Here is a 15478-nt window from a genome sequence, read left to right as displayed (position 1 = left end):
GTCTTATACCATAGGACATAACGCGTGCCAAGCAGCCACACCTGCCCATGTTCAAACCCCTCGGTCAATTGCTCGTCTTCGGAGCGACCTCCCCATGCTGCTCAGAAGCCTTCAAGCGTGAATTGGGAAATGATCTCTTGATACGAGGTGGCTGCATGTCGTGCAACGCTATGTATAGTCTGAGCAGCGGCAGCAATGCTCATATTTACCCCTGCAGGCGAATTGTAATAACGTTCTTGCCTTGGCAAGTGAATGGATTGGTTGTATGGATTTGGGCGTATCGAGATGTAGAGCACAGCACGTTGTGGCTTTTCCCAGCGAATGAGGTCGATAGCACCTCGCTTCCCGCGACAACGTTCGCTACTGTGCCACTCTTTCGGATACTCCTAGACATCATCGATACTCGGATGTCTGATGTTGTACCTGCTCATTTAGCTGCTGTTAGATTTTGTGTGAAGCCGTGCGGACGTGGTGCCAGAGAGCAGGCGGGGACTTGCTTGTTGGATCGAGAGCTACCTTTTCGTCGTTGGTGGCGTTGAGCAACAGTCGCAATCATGCCCTAAACGGTCCGCTGAGTATACGAAGATGATCCTAAGGCTGGCGATTGGCAATTGAGGGAGGGCGTGGCTGCAGGTACGGTCTCGGCACGGGGTCTGGCTGGGAGATTTTGGGGTCCGACAATCGTGATGCACACGCCCAACTGTCTGCCAGTAGGCAAAGCTATTATTAGCGTGTGATCTGCAAGAACCCAACTAATCAAGTAGTGCAACAACGAAATGCCGACCAAAGAGAGTTGTTGGAGATGGATCGTGAAAAAAAAGTTAGGGTATCACTTTTCGCTATCAGAACGCCCTCCATAATCAAATCGTATTCGGGATGCCGCAAACAACTTCGCCTAATCTTCCAGCTCAGGCCGGAGCATATCGTCGTCCACCAGATCGTCGTCCACCTTTGTCCCCAAATTTGTGTCTTCGAGGAACGTTCGTCCTCTTAGGCCCTCAGGAAGGTACTCTTGCTTCACTTTTCCGTCTAGATAGTCCGGATTGTATTTATATCCTTCGGAATAACCCATCTCCTTCATCAGCCGCGTTGGCGCATTCCGCAGATGGTAGGGTATGGGCAAGCTGGCGACACCCGGCTCTTGCAGTGCGGCTTCAGCAGCACGTAAAGCACGATAGGCGCGTGTTGACTTGGGCGCGAGGCTGAGTGCGACAACGCAATGACTGAGGTTGATGCTGCATTCGGGCATGCCAATCTTCTCGCACGCGCTGTAGGTAGCTGTAGTCAGTGAGAGCATGTTGTTATCCGCCAGGCCAACGTCTTCGGATGCGACGACCACGAGGCGCCGCGCAATGTATCGAGGATCCTCACCGGACTTGAGCATTCGCGAGAGGTAGTATACGGCGGCATTTGGGTCGGAGCCGCGGATCGATTTGTGCAGTGCGGATATGTTTTCGTAGTGCTGGTCGCCAGCTCGATCGTAAACCAATGTCTTAGTCAATCGCTTTTTAATTTCGTCTTTTGTAATATGGGGGTTCTTTGAAAGGCTCATTGCGAGCTCAAGTAGGTTCAGAGCAGTTCGCGCGTCGCCGTCTGAGAAGGATGCGAAGTATCGAAGCATCTCAGTGTCTAGTAAGGGTGATGTGCACTGTTCCGTAGCCATGGCGCGCTCCAAGATCTTGAGTAGATCATCGTTGCTCAGCTCATCCAGTGTGAAAGTTCGACATCGTGACAGAAGTGCGCTTATGACCTTGAATGATGGGTTCTCGGTTGTCGCCGCGATGAGTGTGATGGTCCCGCTCTCGACCGGGCCCAGGAAGGCATCCTGTTGCGTCTTGGAGAACCGATGTATCTCGTCACAGAACACGATTGTTCTGCGCCCCGTAAGTTGCAGATCCTTCAGTGCCTCGAAGAAGATCCTCCGCACTTCCTCCAGCTTTGTGCTTGTGCTATTGATCTCGACAAATCTCGAGCCAGAGGCATTCGCGATGATGCGTGCGATGGTGGTCTTGCCGGTCCCAGACTTGCCCCAGAGCACCATGGACGGGATCTTGTTGCTTTCGAGCATGCCTCTCAGTATACCGTTCGGGCCTATCAACTCTTGCCCAAAGACATCGTCGAGCTTCATAGGCCGCATGCGCTCTGCCAATGGTTGTGCATCCTCAACAGCCTTGAGCTTCTTCCGCTTCACCGCGGTGGGCGACGGCGCGTCTCCGTTTGTCTGGTTCTCGGCAGACTCATCAAGCGATCGCTTCGTGCCAGGCGGCGGCGTCTTGGGACGTTGTGTGGTAGCGGGCGGAGCTATAGGTGAGGATGCCGGGTTCCCATTCTTCGCGGAGCTCACCGGTTTGCGTGCCGCTGGGGTGAAGAAGCTGTGTGTCTTCTGTGTGCTGGGCGTATCATTCTGGTCGACGACATGGTCGGCACACCCACTGTCGATGTGCTCATTGATGAGTTGCTGGCTGACCTGCTTATTGCACAGCGGGCATGCGACCATGGTCGAAGATGAGTGGAAGCGTTGCACGCCGTTGTCGCGTAAATTAAGCGGCTCCAAAAGCGTGGGGAGCTCGACGCGTCCACCAAGCTAACCCCGCTTGTAAAGCTGCAGCGTAGTAACGATACACAGCATTGGAAAAGGTCAATCTATTGTCTTTCGGACGGGACGTTCTGTTTGGAGTCGGTGTCGGTCGTGAAGGTTAGCTAGAGACAGGGGGATGTGCAACAGCTGCACCTACCCCGGCCTCAAGTGCCAGAACCATCTTGGATCTCACGGCACAACGGATTTTTGGCAGTGGGTGGCAGACAAGATGAGGGTCATCGAAGGTGTAGACGAGTGCTCTTCAAGCATTGCAGCTTGTGCCTGCGTAAACCAGAGAGAGTGAACGTTCCACACGTTAGCGGAACGGCCTCGGAGGACGGATGATGACGGCATTGGCCGGCGCAAATTCCAGAGCACGCAATGCGACTGCCAAATGCAAGATGATTCATCCTACACTCCCACACCGTCGTCCTTCCCTCTCTTGGCCATGCGAACAATTGCTGCTTCAGCTTCAAGAAGAATCCTCACTGCTGCCAAGTCCACTTTGAGACCCCTAAGAACAGCTTCGAACAGCCCCACCAGCTTCACCCCGCCGCGCGCAATGTCCGCGACTACAAGACGCGACGATCCCTTCAAGCCCGCCGCACGAGTCGCCGGTCAGAAGCAGGATGTCTGGTGAGCTTTTGAACATGCAGATCAGAGTCTGGAAAGGTGGCTGAGTGCAGTCCAGGTCCATCGTCAACGAAGCCGCCGCCGCATCCCCTGTGCAGCCCATCGTCAACATGGGCCAAGGTTTCTTTGGCTACAACCCACCCAAGTTCGTCCTCGATGCCGCGAAATCCGCTCTGGACAAGGTAGAATGCAATCAGTACTCGCCGACCAAGGGCCGCCCGCGGTTGAAGAAGGCCATAGCGGACGCATACTCGCCGTTCTTTGGGCGGACGCTGGACCCTGAGAAGGAAGTCACTATTACGACGGGCGCAAACGAGGGCATGTTGAGTGCATTCATGGCATTTCTAGAGCAAGGCGACGAGGTCATCGTATTTGAGCCCTTTTTCGATCAGTACATATCGAACATTGAGATGCCAGGAGGGAAGATTGTCTACGTGCCCATGCACCCGCCAAAGGAAGGCGCAACCAAGACGACGTCCGCGGCAGAATGGACCATTGACATTGCGGAATTCGAGAAAGCAATCACCCCCAAAACCCGCATGATCGTTCTCAACAGCCCGCACAACCCCATCGGCAAAGTCTTCTCCAAGGACGAGCTCAAGGCTATCACAGATATATGCGTAAAGCACAATATCATCATCCTCTCAGACGAAGTATATGACCGCCTATACTATGTCCCCTTCACGCGCGTCGCAACCATCTCCCCTGAGGTCGAAAAACTCACCCTCACCGTGGGCTCCGGCGGCAAGAACTTCTACGCGACCGGCTGGCGCGTAGGTTGGCTGATCGGGCCCGAGCACCTCATCAAGTACGTCTCCGCCGCGCACACGCGCATATGCTACTCCTCCGTCTCGCCGCTCCAGGAAGCAACCGCCATCGGTTTCGAGCAGGCCGACGCGCACAACTTCTGGGAGGAATCGAAGCGCGAGATGAAGGGCAAGATGGACAAGTTCAACACCATCTGGGACGAGCTGGGCCTGCCGTACTCGGATCCTGAAGGCGGGTACTTCGTCTTGGTAAACATGTCGAAAGTGAGATTACCAGAGGACTACGACTTCCCGCCGCACGTTGCGGAGCGGCCACGGGATTTCAAGTTATCATGGTTTTTGATCAAAGAAGTCGGCGTCGCAGCTATCCCGCCGACGGAATTTTTCACACCAGGGAACGCACACATTGTAGAAGATTGGTTGCGATTTGCCGTCTGCAAAAATGACGATGTGCTCGAAACAGCGCAGGAACGGTTGAGGGGTCTGAAGAAATATATTCAGTAGGCTAGTTGTTAATATAGAAAGTCAAAAGATCTCCCTCAAAGCCACGACCACGTCGCAGAATCTGATGGAAAAAATGGTAGCTTCTCTTTGATTGAGCGTGTCATCCTTAGTGCAGGGGCCATGCTAATCTTCTCTGTATCGTTTCAATAGACCAAATGACCCACCCCGTGAAGAGTGGGTGCAGAGGAGAAGAGGGACGTGGGAGAGGCGGGCTTATATAGACGCAGAGGTCGGACAGGCAGCAAGGGCACGTGATGGGCAGGTGGTCCGGGGCGGTGGAGAGGGGTGAACCTTAGAAAGGCGGCAGGCACCAATGTCACGTGCGGTAATGTCTTTCAAGGTTCCAAGGTTACCAGGTTCCAATATTCCAAAACCAAAACAACGGAGCTGCAGGTTGAATCCTTGGATCTATCGGTACTATTATAACTGAGGCCGATGCGTGAATAAATCGCTCAGAAAATTGGTTGATCAGGTAGGTAGATCGGCAGGCGCTTGAGTCTTAGTTCATGGTACCGCAGTTCAACACCTGTAGTTGACAAAAGATGTTCACTATAAGTCGGTGTGGCGATATGGCTGGCATCGAGACTGCCGGCTGATTTCAGCGACTTAGTGGGTGCGCCCCAAACTGACTACGATTTCCCATTTCAACACCATGCTTCTGCACTGTCCTCGCGTACTCCAGCACCTTTGTCTCCCACTCCGCGAGCACTTCATCTCTATCCGCGCCCTCAATGATCCGACCAACAGCCTCAGTGAGCGTCATTGCATCCATAGCCGCCTGATTTGTACTCGCAGCTGTGTGTGGCCGAAAACCTGCGAGCGCATCGCCAACCAGTATTACACGATTGTCGGTCGGTAACACAGCAGCCGGACTAATCACATCAGTAATGGCCTGTACGAACGGAACCTCCGTCTTCTCAACCAGCTCGGCGAACTGAGGCGGAAGCACGTCTCTCGCCTTCTCTTTCTGGTGTCTCCACACGTCGTCCTGGATCAAGCCAGGTGGGAGCGTGATATGGTGTCGCTTGCCTTGTTTGTCCGTCATGAGTTCGATATGCTCGGGCGAATTCTCCGCGTAGTTGACGTACCACACCCAGTTTAGCAGTCTTTTGCCTGATTCGACAGCCCCGTTTGGCCCAGGTATGGTATACGCAAGAACCTGCACACCCTCAGCGTGGAAGAAGGGGAATTTCTCCACGAACACATTTCGTGCTGAGGCTGAGAGTTGAGTTTCTGGGACCGTGCCTCGCCATGCCACGTAGCCAGCGTACTTCCTCTGGAGGTTGGGGACAATGAGTTGGCGGATCGTGGAGCTGGGTCCATCAGCGGCGATGAGCATGTCTGCATCGAAGCTGACGGTGTCTCCGTTTGTAGGCTTTGTCTTGACGACCACAGGCTGTGCGTCGTTGAACTTGATATCGGTGACCTGGTGTCCATACACGTACGCCGCGGTTCCCTCGTGGGAGTCCGGTGCAGGCGCTTCTGCATAATCCGAGTCTACACCATCAAAGTTCGCGCGTAGGACATGATATAGCAGGTCCCAACTAGTCATGTGTTGTTGCCTATCTTCTCGATAGATGACGTTCCCCTCCTTATCGAGATATAGCCTCTGGTGGCTAGTAACTGTTAGATTCGTGTGTGTTCTGTCATGCTTCCGGAAGAAATCCTGCACATCTCGGCCAGCAACGACGCCAGCACCCTGGTCGTGAAGCAGTGGTGTCGGATTCCGCTCGAATATGCAGATGTTCAGGTCTTTGCGAAGCTGTTTCAATGCGACACCTACGAACAGACCGCCTAAAGAGCCGCCAACAAGCGCAATGTTCTTCGGTTGTTTACGAGCCATGTTCCGCTGATAAAGCTCGGGATTGTGGTGCGTTCGACAGGCAGCGAACTGAGGCCCGAGACATGGCATATCACTAGGCCTACAGGACTGGCTCAGATGGTTGTCATCATTACACTACAGGTCGGGAAAGGTAAGTGGTAGGGGTATGGAAGTCTTCGAATCAACTAGGGTGGTGATGACATCACATCCTACACTAAGCTTCCAGACGTGTTGACGCGCCTCACTTTGTTCGAACAGTCCATCATCTAGACGAGGCACAATGTCACCCGCCCAGATAGGCCACTATGGCGATCTTCACTGCATACAGACGGGCGAATATTTGTGGGAGAGAGGATTGTGCTGATGGGTAGAGGGCGAGTGGCGGGCGGTGTTATAACGATGACAGAGGGAAGGCGCGTCCGAGGCTCAGACAGCTCGAGGATCGAGAGCGGATGCGTATGAGGACGATAGGTAATCAGTGCGGTACTGGAATCGCCGTGCGAGGACGTGGGTATATCGTCAAGCGCACGCGCCGTCTCGACACGAGCGACGCGGCATGGGCAAGACCGGGCGGTTCGAGGTGCGTGAAGCCGCTTCATGCAAGTACGTTCGATGATCCGAAGAGATCTAGCACTATAAGCATACGCGACGTACTCTTGGAGAGACCAGGCCACGTCGGGCACCACTACGTTCGCAGCGAACCTGCTGGTGTTGCCATGTCAAGACGAATGCGCCTGCTACTGTCTGGCGGCAGTGAGTGGGCGCCGCAACAGCGGACGTAGATGGAAGAGACGGGGTGGCGCTGTCATGTCTTTCTTGGCCTGTTGTCACGTTAGGCTCTGCTCCGATTGTACACCACGAGACAACCACCGAGCGTGCGACAACGAGAGCTAGAACAGGCAGAGCTTGCCGTCGCCAGCCTCGTCCCGCTGTCTACGTGGTTGTTTGTCATGCTGTGCGTCCAGCATGACAGTCGGGGTGTCGGTGTCGCGTCGTATCCGGCGGTGAGGGTGCGTTGCCAGCCAGCGATGGATCGAGGCCGCATTGGTATACGTCGCCGTGGCTTGTCAGCTCTTCCTCGTCTGTGCAGCAACGCCACAACAAACAATGAAAAGAAACGCGTATTTGCCAAAAATTCCTTGCCGATCCGAAGACCAACAAGAGCGGTCATAGTTGTAGTTTTCAACTAGCAAAAACGCTACCTCAGACGAATCTTCACTGGTAAGCGTAAAGCTGCGACAAGTTAGCCGACATTCGCAGGACACCTTTGGTGGTGGAACTTACCCCGAGCACTGGGATGCGGAACAGAAACGGGTGAGGGTGCGAACCGCCTGATATAGATTTTTGGTGCCAAGGCGCTAGAGGGATCACGTGGCCATGCACGGTCAAGAGCTGCCTGATTGGCTAGTGTGCAAGCCCCAACAGCGCGCGGGAATGGATTGTGGGCTTCAACATTGCCATTGCTCGAGCAGAGGCCTGAGCAGAACTGCCTTGTAACTTGCTGAGCTCAGCTACGCATCGTTTGTCGTCGAAGACGGCGTTCACACTGACGTCGTCGCGCACTCAACAGCAGCAACTGAAGCCGGAAGCGCCCTCTCCCTGTATCACAATTACCATCAATCGAATGGATGCTACGTATCTTTGTATGAACAAATAAAGAAGCGGAAGGCTCCTTCCCGACGTCGAAACGCGATCGGATCCGCAACACGAGTCCTGGCAGCTTCACGTCAACGAACCGAAAATAAAGGGATTGCAACTGAGCCACGAACGTGTATTTATCCACGCACTCCCCTCTTAATCCCTCTTCATCGTTCCTCCATCGTGTCCTACAGGCAAGAGACGCCCAGTCAGCGCTATAAAGCTAACTGGCAGGGGTCACATGGCTCGCAGTCTCTTTCGAACTGATCCTAAAGCTCATCAACGGCACCATCGGCCTCAGAGATAAAGAGATTGTCCACATGAGACCTGCCACCTTTTACTCCGACGAGCTGGGACCTGCTTTTATATGGATGCGCGAAGCACGGAGAGGTAGCCGATGATGAGACAGGAGCCGAAGTGCTCGTGCATGCTGGCTGAGATGTTTGCCCGCAAGGGCATCATGCAACGTGTGCACATTGTCTGAGGCTGCAGTGGATTGTTGGTCCCGAAGGCGATGACAACGATGAGGCCAGCTTCGATGGAGGATGAAGTAGATAGAGACCGGCTTCGGAAGCGGTGTCGACAACAGACAGCGTCAAATTCGGCGGGAGTGGCATTGAGCGGGACTGCAAGGACTGCCACGAAAGTCGGGTTTGGAGAAGCCGAAGCAAGGAAGAGCTGGTCAAGCAGGAAAGACAAAAGGGCATGCAACAGTATGCATTATTGCCCAGGAGGAAGATTGATGGTGGAAGTGGGATGTGGAGAAGATGGGTGGGAGCGGGCGATGACCGACCTTTTGACCATCGAAAACTACATATGTAGTCTGTGTCCAGGTAAAGAAAGCAATCTGTCGTTTTTGCTGGCAATTCTGAGGAAGTTGCTTTATTGCAGAAGCTGCTGTCGGCCGGCAGAGATGGCATTCACTGCACGGGCCTGCCCTGGAGTGAGCACCGTCAGGTGATCAGGTAGATTCCAGCTCGTAGCCGTAGGGTAGCAATCTCGATAGCAGTTGATACCTTGAGGAAGCCTATTAGTGACTCGCTCTCACTTTCTATGATCAGCCGTTGTGAGGTTCTTGAGCCGTCTATTGGTTAGGGAGAAAGTTCTAGTGCTGTGTATCCGCAGCAGACATCTGGAGGCAATCCAGTGCACTTTGATTGGGAGACACAAAGATTGCAAAAGAACTCACAGATCTATTCATGAGCACTGCCGCGTGAACAAGCAAGGTAACGCTGTGTGAAGTAGACGGAGGCGTGAAGACAAGTTCGTAGGTTATACCTATGCAATCCTGTCCGTCACACGAGCCAAGAACCAATAACAAGCAATATTTGAAAATTGTCATTCACAGTAGTGCCAACACCATGTATAAATCTCAGTCCCCTTCACGCAAATGGCCCTCATAAGTCATGATATTGTGGTAACACGCCTGTTGAGAGAAGTTCTTCTTGTCGAGGAGCAACCATGCCGCCGCTCAAGACAGAAGGTACCGCTCCAATAGCGACACAGGGCCCCAGATACCCGTATACTGTCCACCGTATATACCTGTGTGGCCATCTGGATGAGTTTATGCAGATTGATAAAGTAACGGATTCGAATCCTCTGCGCATCGTACACACTATTGTGCCCCAGCCTCGAGTTGTAAAAGGGGTCACTGTGAAACCGTATCGCCAAACACACCAGCGTTGTTTTGAATGTACGAAATCCCAGGAATCCTCGAAGGCCGGTCAAAAACCTTCTGTGGAGCGTCAAAGTATGATCACAGGAGGAGAAACCAGGATAAAGAACGGTTTCCTGCATGTTCTGAGAAGGGAACGATTCGGCGGAAGAGGCACGCGGCCGATAAGATGGCCTGAGGAAAGGGAGGGTCACCCTAGGCATCTTGAGTATGCACGTTTGAAAGAATTGCATGAGGAGGTAGAGGCCAGGAAAGACGTGGCATCGGACCATGCGGTGCCGTGTGCCGACCGCGTAGGGGTGAAGACGGTGGAAGGTCCCGCCCGGGAAGGACATGGTAAGCTAGCGTATGTGCTGCAGACCGCCGTGGACTCCGCGTTAGCACGAAAATTAGGGCTTGAGATCTTTGACGGAATTGATGGCCAAGAGTATGAGCAAGTACGGCTAGTCGAAGATATCATAGACCTGATATCCCCAAGTTCGACAAGTCAGGGCTCTCCAGTTTCTCCTGGAGACATACGAGCGCAAAGGGTTCAACCACGGACGAGGCCAAAAACAAAGCACTCTCCCGTGCTACTAAGAAGATCGCGCTCCAACATGAACGCTTCACCACCGCCTCAGCGCCTGGTACAACCGCAACCACCACAGTCCCGACAGCAAAATGCTCGAGAGCCTCGCAGGGAAAGACCTCGTTCAAAAACCCGAGAACAGGAAGAAATAGCCCATAACCGCGCCATCGCATTGGCGCAACTCGAAGGTCGCTCCCCGATAATACCACCCGAAAGACACTCAGACACTACACTCAAAACCTCGTGGCACTATCCCACTTCCGTCCCGAGCAATGTACCCTCATACATCAGCCATCAGCGCCCCTTCGGGCCCATCAGGCCATCCGGCGGCACCACACTCAGCTACGGCGACAACCCGCGAGGATACCACCGCTCACCTCTGCAAACTGAGCTAGGGGTTAGTATTAGTACCACCATGGAGACGCTGTACCCGCCCTCACGTTCGAATCGTGCGCAAGAGAAAGATGAAATAGGGAGAGCGAGCACGAGGAGCTATGGGAGTTATAGGAGCTTTGAGAGTCAACGGCATCCAGGACCTAGGAAAAAAGCAGGGGAAGCAGAGGGTTGATGTCGAATTGAGAGTCAGTGACACTCTGAGCGAATGGGATCGTTTGCCAGTCTTGGGACTGGAAAGGACGAAGCAGGGAAGAGTCCGACGTCTCCTACTGAGGGTGGTGGATAATTGTGAGATCTTGATTCAACTGATGTTGAGGTATTTCCGTGCCAGGGTGGCATCTCTGGTGCGCAGTTTCTACTAGTAGCCAGACAAGCAATGTAGAGTGTTTGTTATCTAGTTGATTCTAGAAAAAGGGTTATCAATCGCCGACGAGGTGCCCTTAGTATTCATGTGAGAAATGCGTACGGCCGCCGACGATATAAAGAAAATCTTGAACGTGACGATGTGCGGAACGAACGGAAACAATACTGTGACTCGGTCAGGCTTCGTCTATCGTTATGGAGCCGCACCGTATCTAAAGATGCAGTGCAGAAGTCAGAGACAGGAAGGTTATCAAGGGGAGGAACTCGGACATATGCCTCGGATATAATCTGCCGACATCGGCAACACTCAACAAGCTCGCGCCGTCGCGTCATTCCTCACCAACCACACGTATGGGGCGCGCATGTACGAACATTCACCCTCCACGTCGGACATCCATGGATAAGACGGCAGTATCACGCTCTACGCCGCGTACGCCATGCTAAAAGAAGCCGCACCCCGGCCGTACTCGCTGCTACCTAAACCTCCATAAAGCTCCCCGCTTGATCACCACCACGACCTGTCTACTAACCACCCTCACCAAATACGAGACATCCATTCATTTCCTCTTCGAGATCTCAAAGCCTTCAATCAACCACGATGTCAGGCACAGGCCAGTCCCACGAAGTCGAGCCACGCTGGACCGCCGTAGATCATTACTCCCTCTCTCACCTCCACTCCATGTCCCAAACAACTCCATCCAACAACGTCCTCGAGCATGCGCTTGCGAACTCCAAGGAACAAGGCTTACCTGATATCGCGGTCTCTCGTTCTCAGGGCAAGTATTTGAAACTTCAAGCACAGCTGCTGCGCGCGAAGCACGTTTTGGAGGTCGGCACCCTGGGCGGGTACTCCACCATTTGGCTCGCCTCTGCGTCCCCGGATGTAAGAGTCACAACGGTGGAAGTAGATGCGCACCACGCGGAGGTCGCGAAGGCGAATTTGGCACAGGCGGGAGTTGCAGAAAGGGTAGACGTCCTCCTGGGTGCGGGCATCGATGTGCTCCCGCTGCTTGCGGAGGAGGTGAGGCAGGCAAAACGGGAGAAGTTTCAATTGGTCTTTATCGACGCGGATAAAGTGAACAACTGGAAATACGTCGATGCTGCGGTGGGCATGTCTGAGGCCGGTGCGTGTATCATAGTTGATAATGTGGTAAGGAAGGGGAAACTAGCAGAGGACGTGGAGGATACGAATGTGCAGGGGGCGAGGAAGGTTGTTGAGAATGTGGGTAAGGATCCGAGGTTGGACGGTGTGGTGGTGCAGACGGTGGGCGAGAAGAACTATGATGGGTTTTTGTTCACAATTGTGAAATAGGATAGTAAACCTTGGAGATTGACGACACACGATACAATTGCCAATCAGCCTACGGCTTGCGTAGTGAGCTAACCCAGGAGCCACTGAACATGGTTCTTCACAACCGCGTGGCAGAATCTGTCTATCCACCACCCACGGTTCTGTTCCCACCCACACCCAGAGCAACCAGTCTTTCTTTGCCATCAACTACGTACACTCTCCCATCTCCAAAAACTGGCCTCCCATATTTTACCGCACCCTCTACCGTCGGCAGCCCAAGCTCCACGAGACTCCCATTCACAGGCACAGCCCTATATGCCAGTAAACCCCTCTCCACGTCCGTCACCCACACGATGCCGCTCCCAGGCTCTCCATTGCTGCTCGTCACAGTGACAATGCCGACACCACCGCAGTGCGGGTTCGACGCCGAGGATGTGCCCGCCAGCGTGAAGAGAGGCGATTTACCCGCGGAAGGATTGAAGCGGTACGCAGCCAGAGATGCATTGCTAGGGTTGACGTAGATGTACCCTCCTTCGAGCGGGTAGGACCCGATGCCACCGAAGATCTCGCCGTTCAGGTGTATCGTTTGTAGCACAGCATCTGTACCGTTCGCGCTGGCGCGGTATCCACCCAGATCATCTAGATCTTGTACGTAAACCTTCGCGTTGCGGCTCGTAGCTACACCCATGCGAGTAGTAGTGCTAGTCTTAAAAACCGCGGGATCGAGAATGGAAACCCCGCCGCTGCCTATGTCCTGCCCTGCGTCGGATAGGTAGTCGAACGGGCGGAAGAAGTCGACAAGCTGGACGCCAGAGTCGTTCAAAGACACTCGAACGACGGATTCCAAGAGGATGTCTTGGTGGCATTTCCCCTGGATGGGAACGATTGAAGCGTTTGTATCCGCACTCCCACCATTGCCGATGGAGAAGTACACATCTTGCCCATCAGACGCAAGACCCATACCGGCCTGCCATATCCCACCCGCGCCCCCGCCATGCCGCTTCGCCCAGTCGCTCGTCCATGGAGACGACGGCCCGCCTTGCGTAACCCACCGGTTTACCTTGCGCGTGTTGATGTTGATAGCTACGAGCGTGCCGGTGTAGTTGAAGGCGTCGCACAGCCCGCCAAACCCTGCGTACACTACGTCACCAACGGCGAGGAGCGATGGCCGCTGGAGGACGAGGCCGCCGAGGAATATCTTGCGCGGGTCGTTATCGGCACCAACATCATCGATGAAGAGAGGGAATTTGTAGACGTCGCCCAGGCCGTCGATGTACACGGCGTAGAAGTAGTAGACGCTATTGAGGGGAGGGGCTGCGCCGCCGGGCACACGGTAGTCCCTTGCCTGGTGAGCTTGTTGATAGGGAGTGTGTAGAGAAAGGGTTGGCTCACTCGATGTACGATTTGACGAAGAAGAAAGCCACGTCGTACTCAGGGTGTATAACGGGTGTCCCCATGATGCCCAGGTTCTTGCTGATCAAGTCGCAATTCGCTCCTGCCATAGGCCATGGCGGCGCAACCTGCCGTTCGAACAAAATCTCGCCGGTGACAGCATCGATGGTGCGGACGACGTTTTCAGTCGACGCTGTGAAGACGATCTGCTTTCCTGATGCGAGCGTATGTACTAATGGTCGTGCGTAATGCTGTGGTCATCTGTTACTTGAACGTCCACGTTGGGCTGAAGGCCGAGGGTCACCTTCTCGTCGGGCTTGAAGGTGATGTTCCACAGATGCTGGAATCGGGAGACGGAATCAGGTCCGATGTTGTGGTCGCTGCCCACATACCCCGACTGTGCAACATCTGCATCGCGAGGCGAATCTGAAGGCGCGGAAAGGACAGGGGGTGCGAGGTAAATGAGGAGGAGAAGAGCTAAAAGGAGCATGTTACATGTGTGGCGCACTGTGCAAGCGCGTAGTTGTGCACACAGAGGCTATCGTCAGTATCAAAGCCGCAGAGACTGGGTGGGCATGGAACGACATAAGACTAAAGGACTCGAATGAGCGTTGCTGTCTGCATAGTGGTATGCCGGCAGTTTGACTGCGCTCATGGTGGATTGTGTCCATGTTGGCAGGTGCGACATATGTATGGGCGCTCTTGGAAAGGGTCAATATGGCCGCTGGCTGAATGGAAGGGCGATATTAGCGATGGATAATATGTTTGGGCAACATGATCATGCATCCCGACATGCAGAGAATCGAAGGACAATGTGATGTCAGACTTGTGATGAGGACAGGTTCCGTTCATACGATGTTCAGATGTGGTTTGACGTACGATGCCCGGACATGAAGACATGAAGATGCTGCGTGTGCGTGGGGGAAGTGCGGGGGATCTGTTGTTTCGTACAACTGCCGCGCGTCGACTTTGTCAGATTGACGTGTATCTCGACGAATTCTGCTCGGTGCTTCTCACGGAAGGTGCTCTCGTGCTGGTGCTGTGCGATTCATGGTTGCGTTGTCGGAGGGTCGCCCAACATAGCACAAGGAAGTGTCCCGACTACATGTCAGCGAAGGATAGGAGCACGGGCGGATGGACAATGGGCACCATTTCACCTTGACCCAACTAGCGAGAGGGTGTCGTGTGCTCGTTCGTCCGAGGTGTCGTCAGCCTCAGGCCGCCTTCTAAAGAAAGCGCCTTGGCGTAATCGGCACGAGCGGCACTAGGACAAGCTTTGTCGTCCCTTCCGGATGCCTGTTTCCACATCTTCCGACCCACTCCTGCGCCTCGCATTCTGTTCAGATCCATGCAATACGGCGCTCTTTCACCGCGCTGTTTCGGTGGCCCCCCAAGGCGGCCTGCCTCGTCGTTGCCGGCAGCCGTTGACTGTGGCTTGCCTTGGCTTGGCAGCACATCGCCTTATGTGAACACCCAATCAACGCGCGTCGCATCCGCAGATAGACGGTCTCTAACAGCAGTCCCTGGTTCACAAGGCCGCTCTCAGGCAGCATGCGTCCGGCGCTTGCTTCCAGGCGTCGTCATGTCCCGGTTCCGAGTGGGACCCGCAGTTTGCCAGGGTCGCGGGAACTGGCGTGCGTAGGCGGATGGGGAAAGTGTGCGTGTGCTCATCCCTCACAGACATGTCTTTTCTCCTGTCTTACTCTTCATACTCGTCGAAACTCTGAGTTTTGCTTTTGCTGCTGCTTTCCGTTGGTTCCGCGACTTGTCCCTCATTCCTCTCGCGCCGTCTCGTCTTCGCATTCGCAACTCCCAGCCCAGTGCGAGCCCGTAGAGCTGGTCACGCGACCC

At 54.2% G+C, this 15478-nt stretch overlaps 5 protein-coding genes across 5 annotated transcripts; 2 read left to right on the top strand and 3 right to left on the bottom strand.

Annotated features, from left to right (window-relative positions):
• Positions 1-895: 895 nt before the first annotated feature.
• Positions 896-2497, bottom strand: MGS1 (DNA-dependent ATPase mgs1; the record flags this gene model as incomplete). The annotated part of the gene is made up of 1 exon (XM_056212763.1): positions 896-2497. The coding sequence occupies one exon, from the start codon at positions 2495-2497 to the stop codon at positions 896-898; it is 1602 nt and encodes a 533-aa protein (XP_056073071.1).
• Positions 2498-3140: 643 nt separating this feature from the next.
• Positions 3141-4482, top strand: BNA3_1 (arylformamidase; the record flags this gene model as incomplete). The annotated part of the gene is made up of 2 exons (XM_056212762.1): positions 3141-3214; positions 3270-4482. The coding sequence occupies 2 exons, from the start codon at positions 3141-3143 to the stop codon at positions 4480-4482; spliced, it is 1287 nt and encodes a 428-aa protein (XP_056073070.1).
• Positions 4483-5080: 598 nt separating this feature from the next.
• N0V89_003968 (uncharacterized protein) lies at positions 5081-6325 on the bottom strand (the record flags this gene model as incomplete). The annotated part of the gene is made up of 1 exon (XM_056212761.1): positions 5081-6325. One exon carries the CDS (start codon positions 6323-6325, stop codon positions 5081-5083), a length of 1245 nt encoding a protein of 414 aa, XP_056073069.1.
• A 5217-nt stretch (positions 6326-11542) lies between these two features.
• N0V89_003967 (uncharacterized protein) lies at positions 11543-12256 on the top strand (the record flags this gene model as incomplete). The annotated part of the gene is made up of 1 exon (XM_056212760.1): positions 11543-12256. The coding sequence occupies one exon, from the start codon at positions 11543-11545 to the stop codon at positions 12254-12256; it is 714 nt and encodes a 237-aa protein (XP_056073068.1).
• A 121-nt stretch (positions 12257-12377) lies between these two features.
• On the bottom strand, positions 12378-14117 carry N0V89_003966 (uncharacterized protein; the record flags this gene model as incomplete). The annotated part of the gene is made up of 3 exons (XM_056212759.1): positions 12378-13575; positions 13628-13833; positions 13896-14117. The coding sequence occupies 3 exons, from the start codon at positions 14115-14117 to the stop codon at positions 12378-12380; spliced, it is 1626 nt and encodes a 541-aa protein (XP_056073067.1).
• Between the last annotated feature and the right edge of the window lie 1361 nt (positions 14118-15478).

This window comes from Didymosphaeria variabile (genome assembly GCF_027946475.1).
Source record: "Didymosphaeria variabile strain IMI 356815 chromosome Unknown scaffold_3, whole genome shotgun sequence".
NCBI lineage: Eukaryota > Fungi > Ascomycota > Dothideomycetes > Pleosporales > Didymosphaeriaceae > Didymosphaeria > Didymosphaeria variabile.
The sequence above is the reverse complement of the archived record's forward strand: the minus strand, read 5'-3'. Positions and strand labels throughout refer to the sequence as shown.